General features: G+C 36.2%; 1 protein-coding gene across 1 annotated transcript; it reads left to right on the top strand.

The window, feature by feature from the left end:
* Positions 1-337: 337 nt before the first annotated feature.
* LOC144439863 (uncharacterized) lies at positions 338-10,642 on the top strand. Its single transcript, XM_078129098.1, has 5 exons — positions 338-579; positions 1,439-1,525; positions 1,794-1,858; positions 9,443-9,713; positions 10,552-10,642. The coding sequence occupies exons 1-5, from the start codon at positions 338-340 to the stop codon at positions 10,640-10,642; spliced, it is 756 nt and encodes a 251-aa protein (XP_077985224.1).
* Positions 10,643-13,025: the final 2,383 nt, after the last annotated feature.

Here is a 13,025-nt window from a genome sequence, read left to right as displayed (position 1 = left end):
GCATTACGCATGTTACGTCGTATTCTATTTATATTTCAGCGCGTTTCAAGTTACTGTATGTATTTTAATTAGATATTAATTATTGATTCAAGATAATGAAGTAATTATAAACTTGACGGAACTTTTTGATATTGTCTTTATTCATGTTATTCAATTGTTGATAGACACCAGAATTGTTGCCTCATGCCCTTGGTTATACTAAGTCTGAAAAAATAAGAAATTGATGCATATATTTAAACCTACCCGCAAATTAACCTGCAATACCACAAGTGAAAGTCACTATTTTTATTTAATTGCTTTTCCTGTAGCCTTCACAATTATACCCGGTGGTTTTAATATGGCTAGTGCAGTGGATGCCTGCCAAAGTAAAGGACTGTCCCTTGCCAGAATAACCACAGGATGTGAATTTGATTCCATGCTGGCATACATTGAGTCTCAGGGACTTTCCGGGAAAGAATTCTGGATTGATGCAAAGACAGGCGATAATGGTTTCCTTGAGGCCAATGATGGGACACTTTTGCCATACAACAACTTTGACTGTGGTCAACCTGATGGAAGTGGTCCATGCGTCCAACTGTGGTATGTATCCTATCACTGCGCATGCTAAAATTTATTCATCTCATCCATCGAAATAAAGGAAACTTTGTGATGAATGTTTTTACTACCATTTCAGTTTCCCGCTGAAATAATTTACAGAAATGTGTTGTTTTACTGAGGTTGGAGTCCAAGACTAAAATTAAATCACTGAATTGTTTTGTTTTAGTCTGGTAAAAAAATTATTCAAGGAAACATCACGATTTACTGAAATCGACGTGACCTCTACGAGTATATCATTGATGATGATATCATGCACGAGTCAAGTTGAACATAAAATTTGGAATATATACTCTGGTCATTCTATGTCACGACAATATATGCTCGTCTATGTCACAAAATTACGTGTCTACGTCACTGGTTTTGCTGTGTTCGAAATGAGTCAAAATTTTCAAAATTGCCATTACTTTCCCCGAATTTTCTTTGATATTACAGGCACTGGTATAATTATTTTATTCTCCAATATAGCCGGAAACTACTCGTGGCCGATCAAACTCGTGCTGACAAAAGTCCCTTAGGTCACACATGTTTTCCTTGGTTGAACGAAGAAATACATTAGGAATAGCATCTAAATATTTTGTGTACCTGCTATAATTGTCCACGTTCCCTTTACCCGTGTGTATGATCTTAATAAGTGCCTCTTTATTAAGAAAAATGAAAGGGATTTAGAGTCCAAGCTATGTAAAAATGACCCATTGCATGCTGACACATTTAGCGGGGAAATGAATTGTACCAGGAATTAAGCTATATACTGGAATTAAATGTACTATTAGCACTTGTCCATGGTAACAGTTGTAAGCGCGCAATAACAACAGGTTTTATTACATTTTTCATTCCTCTATAGTCTCGGTTACCCAGACTCTCCCCGCTGGGGTCTCTTCTACGAGACCACCCAGTCTCGTTGGCAGAGTCCCTGGCAACGAGAATCTGGGTAACCGAGTGTAATTCTTATACGGGGTTTTAATATGGGGTTCCTGGATAGAGGCTGTCACCTGACATTAACGTTACGTAACATTAAGGTATTACATATCACCTTTCCTGATTTTTATGGAAGCTTTCTTCAAGCCAAGCAAAATAACACGATTAAGAATAATACATAGCATTCGTAATATGACATCACAAACATCATATTACTCAAATACATGGTGAAGATGAGGTTTTGGTAATAAGAAATATAATGTTATCTTTTATTTTCAAAGGGCTGCAAGAGGCTTGCTTATGGATGATACCCCATGTAGTTATGGTAAAAATGCTATTTGTGAAGGTAGGCATTTAAAAAATAATTGTTGTTTGTATGCTAATACACAATAAGCCGTAAACTGATTGCACAGCAAATCTTTTAATTGATAATTAATAGTGTGATAATGCAGTCTTACAGAACACTTGAGTCAACAGTTGTAAAGGCTAATGGCACTACTTTTGGCCTTCCTGACAAATTTGAATACAAGGAATTTTGTGTTCAATTTTACTTCAGGTGAAAATGTCATGATCTTAATTGCAATATACTTATCTGGATTATTTCATATTATGAAATTCATTCAATTTTCTCTTGGTGATCTTTGGAACTAAAAATGTGGTTCCAAGTGCAAGGTTATTTTCAAGTAGTAAATCATTTCTGAGAGAGGGACTTCAAAGTTTTATCAGTTGTTAATAGTTCTATTTAGATCCGTTTGTGAGTGTCATTGCAAATAGTTCTAGAGCTGCAAATAATTAGATTTTACTCCAGCAAGTGAATACACGTCACAGGTTTGTGTATCTCTCAAAGCTAAGAGAAGAAATTCGTAATTTCAGCGTTTAGATATATAACTACTGTATAGCATACACAAGAATGTAATGTCACCAAGTCCCCTTGGGACAATCGCACAATGTCGCACAAGTTTAAGTTTAAGACAAACCCCCTCCCCCTTCCCAAAACAAACGTTCACAAGTGCGACATCAACACGTTTATATATGAATTAATGAAAACCATGATGACAACTCTAGCAATCGCACCACTACGATCGATCTATAATATAAAAAACGTGATTGTAAACACATTAAATTACTAAAAACACAGCATTGTACAAAACATTTAGAAGTTAATTTTGATCAACTTACTAACATCTCATTAGTAAATACAGAACCTGTTATCAGTGAAGGCGTGACAGATTTCGCAATTTCATTAGAAGTGCAAAAATAAAGTTCAGCAATTGCATTGGCACCAGATCCCCTCCACCCCAAACGAACATGTTAATGAGTGTGACATTGTGCGACTATTCCTTCCCATAATTGAACTACGCGTTTCATGACACCATTGAAAATCATCTATAGGTGTTGGTATTCTTATTTTCACTGTGTGCGTTTTGATAATTTGATAATTAAAAATACGGTTACTACCACCCAAAACCATGGCATGGCATGGCATATTGTGTTCCTATAGTTTACTTATGCCAGATATCCTACATAAATGACACATATTTCAATCTTCTTTCACACAGGATAGAGTCTAGACTTCTACCATTTTGATGTGAATTCGGCAAAGCCGGTTATTGAAGAAATGATGAATTATCAAAAATTTATTCGAAATGATGAATTATCATGAATGATCAAAAAACATAAAACAACAAAAACAACAACAACAACAACAGCAGTATAGCAGTAGCAACAACGACGACAACAGCGCCATCTAAGGTCATTTGGCTGAACAACTCTGCTTTCGTTTTTGTGCGTTTATTGTGAAGGGTTAGTCAACTGTCTTCAATAAAATGAAAGTCACTCTACCTAATACAGTGTTGCCTGTTCTTATTCATTCATTTTAATATCAATACTTTCAACACTTATTCAATAGCTACTTATTTGTGAAATTGTACATGTTATCCATCCATAACTGTCTGAGAATGTGATATGCTGTAAAACACTTATTGCCTGATCACATTCTGTCTATCTACCAGTCGTCACATTGGTCAAAGGGCATGAGGCAACAATACCATGAATAAGGGCATGAGGCAACAATAACATGAATACAGACAATATCAAAAAGTTCCGTCAATTTTATAATTATGTTTATAATTATTTCATTATCTTTAATCAATAATTAATATCTAATTAAAATACACAGAAAAATACATACAGTAACTTGAAACGCGCTGAAATATAAATAGAATACGGCGGACTGGGACGTAACATGCGTAATGCACACGTGTCTAGTCTAACATGTGTGGAGTGTACCGATTGAGTAGCGCCCTCAACGGTCATATAAATTATCTGTCTTGTCGCGCGCTCGCGATCGCGAGCTCGAATGATTCGAATGATATGTGTTATGTATGAGGATTTTTTTGCAGGAGCTCATGGTGCCGAAATAGATGTGTTAGTGTACACACAAACAGCCTCAGAACTGGCAATGCATGGGTTGGAAATAAATCTTGATAGACAGGCAAAAGAACAACTACCTGGCAGTAAATACTATAAGTCCAACAATGAGCACGCTAAAAATGTACAAATAGACAAACACTATCCCTGAGTTTGGGACCTCTTGGCAAGAATGACACCAGCAGCAACAACTGCTTGCTATGAAAATACTGAAAACAACAGCAGAAAATAAAGGCACTTGAAAAAAACGCCAGAAAAAAAAGGAAAAGGTACAGCTTACAATTTTAATATACAGAAACTGACAATTTTTATTGGGGGTGGGGTGGGGCATGAATCCTTGGACAAGTAAAGAGTAAAATGGAGGAACTAAAACCAAGTAAATCCAGACAAAAATTCATTTACATCACACTGTAGAAATGCATTAATGGATGAGTGAACTCAAGCTCAAATGTGTCAAAGATGCCTCAGGTTTGCTGCGCATTACTACATAAATACAAAGGCACTAGTATCCAAACTTGTCCTGTAGACGTAGTCACCCAAACATAGCAGAAAGAAAAGAACCAGGCCCACTTCCATTAAGGAACATCTTAACCAACATATACAAAGAGTGGTCAGTAGGGCATAGCTATTGATAATTCTCTCGAACTCCAAATGCCAAAACATTCATGTATGTAAATGAACCAAATTATAAAATTGTGCCTGTGTGACCGACTTACCCTGCCACACTTGTGTTTTCTACACTACAAGTGCACAAAATGATATGAAAGGTCGTTGGGAAAAAATTCAAACAGCAGATGACAGCATACTTATAGCTTGGTTATAGTTACCTCCATTCTGCAACAAAAATGTATTAATTGTTCAGGGTCTTTTTTTCTCAATCTATAGCCAGGGATGGGAGTCACATAACACTGATGTGAGATGGTGTCTCCTAACTGTTTGGTGTATTTTGGAGCAAGTGAATAAGCAAAACAGAAGGGAGAATTATGTGTGGCCCAAGCTGAACAAGAAAATACAAGATGGCTGAACTGGGGGTCAGGAGCGTACACAACTTTTCAGCATAACGCCAATCATTCGATCACTGACATACTTGCTTTCCCGCGTCAGAATCTTTCCAAAATAGATTCCCGATGTTTTCAGTAGGCTCTTCGTTCACTGACGTGGTTGGTAATCATTACACTTAAAAGATGTGCGTATAAATTCGCCAGAAGAACGTGCAGCAGCTGTTGACCATCAACACATTGCACAAGTTCACGACAAATTCACGTTTGGACATTTCACATCGTCCATTGATTTTGGGTTATTATATTCACTGCAATGTGGCGTGTCTTTTTTGAAAAAAAAGCTAATTAAATACCTTTCAGTTTAATCTTTTGTAAGCTTTAAGTACCAAAAATGTATAATTATGAGGGTGTAAGTATCTCTGTATAGGCAAGTTTAGGGACTACGTTGTTTGGGCGCACGTGAAATGTGAGTGCGACGGACAAGGTCATTGGCCGACGTTCAGGAAAATTTATTTACGATGATTTAGCTGGTGATTGGCTAACCAACCCGTCGTACAGGCACTTGGATTTCGATATCAATATTGATTTCCTTCTGTAGACTAGTATGTTATAATTGGAATTAGTAGCCGACTGCGAGTTGCTGGTTCGAGCCCTGCTTTGTTCGCAACTGCCTTTGTTTCTAAATAGCTAATTAGCCCGAGGGCAAAATTTGAATGATGATTTTGACTGTTGAAATGAATGGAGCAGATTAATTGGGGGGGGGGGGGGGCAAGTGGGAGAGAAGTTTTTTGTGAATGTTTATATTCAATATGCGCTTACAGAGGCTTCATGCAATGGAATGTGTGCTCCCCACGGAGTATGTGTAATCGGTCGCGGTGCCCATACACGTCCATGCAAAGAGTAATATTTGTACATTTTTTTTTGGGGGGGGGGGGCACTGTGTTGGAAAGCATTCTATTAAAAAACTATTGTTAATATTTTTATGAAACACGTTACGTGTTCAAGCAGCGTATACATTAAATTGACGCCAATTAAAAGTGAGTGATCCTAGAACATGATGCACTGCGGTTAACTCTCTGGAAGTTGTGTAAAATGTGAAACGGTTAAATTTATGTTTCAGAATACAAAGGATAGCCTTGGTAAATCATCTGCCAGGCACCGACTTATTACGTAATACTGAGAGCAACGGGAACTGTAGAAAGTGTATGTAAACCTTTACCAGTATATAGCCAGCCCCCACAAATATCAATCGACGCAACGTCGTCTGATCCTAAATAAAGGTTGTTAACCTGCAATTATGATTTATGAATATTTTATTCAAATATCCATTTGTGTGTTGTTTGCAAACGGAATAGAAAGTACCGGGTTGGTAAATTGTCATAATGATGATTTGGCAAACTTTGACATACTTGTAAATATTGCTTGCCCTAAAACTGTAATTATTTTACTACTAGAACACGTTTAGATATGCTTTTTAAGCAAGACACAACGTCGTGCCACATGGGGGTTATGTCAAAGGGCTAACTTTGTGCGACAGTGATACACTTTAGGACATAAGGGTGAATGATTGTGAGACACAAGGGATAAACACTGTACACAAGCCTCGGGTAGATGTACATCACAAGGGTGAACTTTATGTCATGGAAAACTAAGTTTAGGTCATTAAAATATTCACATTTACAAACTATAAACGAACAGACACACATATTGCTATGTCTATAGTACTACTGGCCATGAGTACTGTTGAAAAGATTTATAGATTTCGTCATTTTTGGAAAAATAATTTGGAGGGGGGGGGGGGTGTTAAAGCGAAAATACTTAAGAGTCGAGACTAAGTTGACAGATTACTCTATTATTTGATTGAGTAGTTTGGGATATTCATTATCATGGCTATAAGGCTCAATATGAACATGAACAAAGTACCTATGCCTTTAAAATCACACCAATATGAGTTAATTGACTCCTTTTTTCTGAATGATAATCGTACCAGGCAAAATAACAGAGGACGTCTGGCGGACTAATCAAGTCGTTCACAGCAGAGTAAGTAAAACAGGATACACATGGATGTAAAGGATAGAATTGAATGATAGAATCTTACATGGTTTAAAACATAGGTAAAATATGTGGTAGTTAAAGCCCTACCATCTAAATCCTACCAAGGGAAACTTAACCGGATTGCATACCCCTTTTACCTACAACATTGGGGCTTCCACACCTAGCAGCAGGTGCATACGTTCTAGGAAAAACTGTCAGGGAGTGTACATATAAATATCTGCAAGCACTGAGCAGCTCTTCTGATCCACTAAATTTTTCATTGACCAAAACAAGTGTGTCATGTGTCGACCGTTATACAAATGCAATACACAATGTGAACACTGGACACATTATTAAAAATGCATGTATGGGATTTGTATAGATATGTATAGAAGATTAGGAAAATGGTAGATTCTCACAAAGTCATTGACATGTGTATGCTGCACCCTTGAAACGAGTTATTAATAAATATATTAATACCATCAAGTACCGCTGAATATTAGTCAGCATGTTTTGCATTGATGTACCTGTTAACCTAAAATTAGACACGTCATCCTTTATATTAAAGTAGTTTCAACATTTTGTAATCACGTTCACAGAATCGTTGTTGACACTGACTGGACAACACTTGAAAGGTAAGATTTGAATCGTGTCACGAATGTACATGTTACTAACTCTGAGGGAGTATTTCACATTGACAAGGTAGATAGTTGCCATCGTCCAAATCTTTGTAGTCTGCTCTAGTGATGTCCATCTATATAAATAAACGTATTTCAATAAACTTAGGGTTCAGGAAAAGAAATTACATGATTTTCGCATTACATGATAAATTGCGCTTGATTGCCAAAAATGAGAGAAATTGGAAATGTTTTCCATGTCCATTTTATAGCAACCTGGAGGTAATACAAACAATATATACTTTTTGGAGTCAGGATGTTCATTTTCTCTAATACTAAATGTATGTCTGCTGAGTCCCATGAAGCAACAATTAATCAATGTTAGAAAATTGAAGTTGACAGGGAGGTTCAGTTTGGTGTTTCTGACTATGTAATTACAGCTAAAACGATGTAGGCTTGGTGTTTCACTGATGGGACATGGCGGTTTTGACACAGAGCTAGACATATTTCAACTCTAGACTATCAATAACAGAGGCACAATAAACACAACAGGATCACTTGCCCAATCACTGATAAGCATTGTTATTCTCTCACAATGCAGTAAAAACGGGTTTCTAATGAAAATATTACACATGGATTTGGTGATTTTAATGGCTTCGATTGTTTATTTTATAACTGATAATCAGCATTTAAATTTGACTATTCTACATCCCCACTGTGTGTGGAACCTATGTAATTGTTTCTTTTGCATTAGAAGTTGTCTGAGGGCGTGTAATGCTGTCATGCTGAATGAGTGAAACACCAAACTAAGTCATTTTTAGCTGTAATGTGATTTGAAGTCATGTAATGACTCTTCCGGACCTAACGTTTATGAAAAGATCTCAATTTCCTAGCTATATAGTGGTGTGCACTTTTAAGCATTAACTGGAAATGATAATGTCTTTCATAGTGTCTGCCCTGTACTTTTATTTTTTCTTTGCAGTTTTCATCTGTATTTAAATAGTCGAAGTACAATATGATTCGCATAGTCGTTCTCACCGTTGTACTGTATTGTGCAGTGACAAATGCAGGTAAACTATTTCTAACTTTTTTGATTTTCAAAATATGACACTTGAATATCTCCTATCAAGACGGTTTAATAATATGGGCACACAGCGACTTTGAAATTACGAGTTGAAAATTGCTCACAGGTGTTGATGATAACGTTGGTTGTTTTTCATATTTTGCTAAGTAAATTTACAAGTTATAATAATTCGTCATGTCTGTATGTTTGCTCATCATCAATATCTAGCGAGATTTATTTTGAAAGCATCAAGAGATATTTTTTTAGCAGACGATGTTATTTTTAAATGTTCATTAAATCTTTATCGGTGTGATATTTGTTGAGCCAAATACGTTATAATAGACCTTGTCTTGAATAGTTAACATTTAATGCAAACACCATTGATTATTGTTAAATTCCGTAAAATTTAAGTTTGCTAGGTTTATAGCTTACTCGCCTTTCTGAGTGCATGTTTGGCTGTCCATTATGAGTTTTGGTATTCGACAATATCAGCGCGCGCGAGCACACACACAGAAAGAGATAGACAGACAGAGACACAGAGAGATAACCAATTATTTCCCTGCATCAAACAATTGTTATTACTTTTTTTGTTTCGATTGGGTTAACCAGCCCACAATGTGCACCTCTAACGCCCACCCCATTTGGTATCAACTCAACTAAATGAGTATGGCTATACTAAGTCTGAAAAAATAAGAAATTGATGCATATATTTAAACCTACCCGCAAATTAACCTGCAATACCACAAGTGAAAGTCACTATTCTTATTTAATTGCTTTTCCTGTAGCCTTCACAATCATACCCGGTGGTTTTAACATGGCTAGTGCAGTGGATGCCTGCCAAAGTAAAGGACTGTCCCTTGCAAGAATAACCACAGGATGTGAATTTGATTCCATGCTGGCATACATTGATTCTCAGGGACTTTCCGGGAAAGAATTCTGGATTGATGCAAAGACAGGCGATAATGGTTTCCTTGAGGCCAATGATGGGACACTTTTGCCATACAACAATTTTGACTGTGGTCAACCTGATGGAAGTGGTCCATGCGTCCAACTGTGGTATGTATCCTATCACTGCTAAAATTTATTCATCTGAAATAAAGGAAATTTTGTGATGAATGTTTTTACTACCGTTTCAGTTTCCCGCTGAAATAATTTACAGAAATGTGTTGTTTTACTGAGGTTGGAGTCCAAGACTAAAATTAAATCACTGAATTGTTTTGGTTTAGTCTGGTGAAAAAATTATTCAAGGAAACATCACTGAAATCGACGTGACCTCTACGAGTATATCATTGATGATGATATCATGCACGAGTCAAGTTGAACATAAAATTTGGAATACATACTCTGGTCATTCTATGTCACGACAATATATGCTCGTCTATGTCACAAAATTACGTGTCTACGTCACTGGTTTTGCTGTGTTCGAAATGAGTCAAAATTTTCAAAATTGCCATTACTTTCCCCGAATTTTCTTTGATATTACAGGCACTGGCCGGTATAATTATTTTATTCTCCAATATAGCCGGAAACTACTCGTGGCCTATCAAACTCGTGCTGACAAAAGTCCCTTAGGTCACACATGTTTTCCTTGGTTGAACGAAGAAATACATTAGGAATAGCATCTAAATATTTTGTGTACCTGCTATAATTGTCCACGTTCCCTTTACCCGTGTGTATGATCTTAATAAGTGCCTCTTTATTAAGAAAAATGAAAGGGATTTAGAGTCCAAGCTATGTAAAAATGACCCATTGCTGACACATTTAGCGGGGAAATGAATTGTACCAGGAATTAAGCTATATACTGGAATTAAATGTACTATTAGCACTTGTCCATGGTAACAGTTGTAAGCGCGCAATAACAACAGGTTTTATTACAGTTTTCATTCCTCTATAGTCTCGGTTACCCAGACTCTCCCCGCTGGGGTCTCTTCTACGAGACCACCCAGTCTCGTTGGCAGAGTCCCCGGCAACGAGAATCTGGGTAACCGAGTGTAATTCTTATACGGGGTTTTAATATGGGGTTCCTGGATAGAGGCTGTCACCTGACATTAACGTTACGTAACATTAAGGTATTACATATCACCTTTCCTGATTTTTATGGAAGCTTTCTTCAAGCCAAGCAAAATAACACGATTAAGAATAATACATAGCATTCGTAATATGACATCACAAACATCATATTACTCAAATACATGGTGAAGATGAGGTTTTGGTAATAAGAAATATAATGTTATCTTTTATTTTCAAAGGGCCGCGAGAGGCTTGCTTATGGATGATACCCCATGTAGTTATGGTAAAAATGCTATTTGTGAAGGTAGGCATTTAAAAAATATTTGTTGTTTGTATGCCAATACACAACAAGCTGTAAACTGATTGCACAGCAAATCTTTTAATTGATAATTAATAGTGTGATAATGCAGTCTTACTTGAGTCAACAGTTGTAAAGGCTAATGGCACTACTTTTGGCCTTCCTGACAAATTTGAATACAAGGAATTTTGTGTTCAATTTTACTTCAGGTGAAAATGTCATGATCTTAATTGCAATATACTTATCTGGATTATTTCATATTATGAAATTCATTCAATTTTCTCTTGATGATCTTTGGAACTAAAAATGTGGTTCCAAGTGCAAGGTTATTTTCAAGTAGTAAATCGTTTCTGAGAGAGGGACTTAAAAGTTTTATCAGTTGTTAATAGTTCTATTTAGATCCGTTTGTGAGTGTCATTGCAAATAGTTCTAGAGCTGCAAATAATTAAATTTTACTCCAGCAAGTGAATACACGTCACAGGTTTGTGTATCTCTCAAAGCTAAGAGAAAAAATTCGTAATTTCAGAGTTTAGTTATGTAACTAATACTATATAGTATACAAAAGAATGCAACCAAGTCCACGTGCACTGCCATTTCTTGAGACGGTCGCACAATGTCTCACAAGTTTAAGTTTTAGACAGACTCCCTCCCCCTTCCCAAAACAAACTTTCACAAGGGCGACATCAACACGTTTATATATGAAGTGATGAAAACCATGATGACAACTCTAGCAATCGCACCACTACGATCGATCTATAATATAAAAAACGTGATTGTAAACACATTAAATTACTAAAAACACAGCATTGTATGTCACATTAGAAGTTAATTTTGATCAACTTACTAACATCTCATTAGTAAATACAGAACCTGTTATCAGTGTGAAGGCGTGACAGATTTCGCAATTTCATTAGACGTGCAAAAATGAAGTTCAGCAATTGCATTGGCACCAGATCCCCTCCACCCCCAAACGAACATGTTAATGAGTGTGACATTGTGCGACTATTCCTTCCCATAATTGAACTACGCGTTTCATGACACCATTGAAAATCATCTATAGGTGTTAGTATTCTTATTTTCACTGTGCGCGTTTTGATAATTTGATAATTAAAAATACGGTTACTACCACCCAAAACCATGGCATGGCATATTGTGTTCCTATAGTTTACTTATGCCATATCCTACATAAATGACATATATTGTTTTCCTATAGTTTACTTATGTCAGATATCCTACATAAATGACACATATTTCAATCTTCTTTCACACAGGATAGAGTCTATACTTCTACCATTTTGATGTGAATACGGCAAAGTCGGTTATTGAAGAAATGATGAATTGTCAAAAATTTATTCGAGATGATGAATTATCATGAATAATCAAAAATTTGATTCTGTCAGTGCAATAAAAAATTACCCGTTAATCTAATCAGACTATGAGGTTTAATTGATGGCTCTAATTGTTATTCATTTTAAAAAACACACAAAAAACATAAAACAACAACAACAACAACAACAGCAGCAGCAGCAGCAGTATAGCAGTAGCAACAACGACGACAACAGCGCCATCTAAGGTCATTTGGCTGAACAACTCTGCTTTCGTTTTTGTGCCCTTATTGTGAAGGGTTAGTCAACTGTCTTCAATAAAATGAAAGTCACTATACCTAATACAGTGTTGTCTGTTCTTATTCATTCATTTCAATATCAATACTTTCAACACTTATTCAATAACTACTTGTTTGTGAAATTGTACATGTTATCCATCAGTAACTGTCTGAGAATGTGATATGCTGTAAAACACTTATTGCCTGGTCACATTCTGTCTATCTACCAGTCGTCACATTGGTCAAAGGGCATGAGGCAACAATACCATGAATAAAGACAATATCAAAAAGTTCCGTCAATTTTATAATTATGTTTATAATTATTTCATTATCTTTAATCAATAATTAATATTTAATTAAAATACACAGAAAAATACATACAGTAACTTGAAACGCGCTGAAATATAAATAGAATACGGCGGACTGGGACGTAACATGCGTAATGCACATGTGTCTA

The sequence above is a fragment of the Glandiceps talaboti genome, chromosome 9 (assembly GCF_964340395.1).
Source record: "Glandiceps talaboti chromosome 9, keGlaTala1.1, whole genome shotgun sequence".
Taxonomy (NCBI): domain Eukaryota; kingdom Metazoa; phylum Hemichordata; class Enteropneusta; family Spengelidae; genus Glandiceps; species Glandiceps talaboti.
This window is presented reverse-complemented; position numbering and strand designations above follow the sequence as displayed.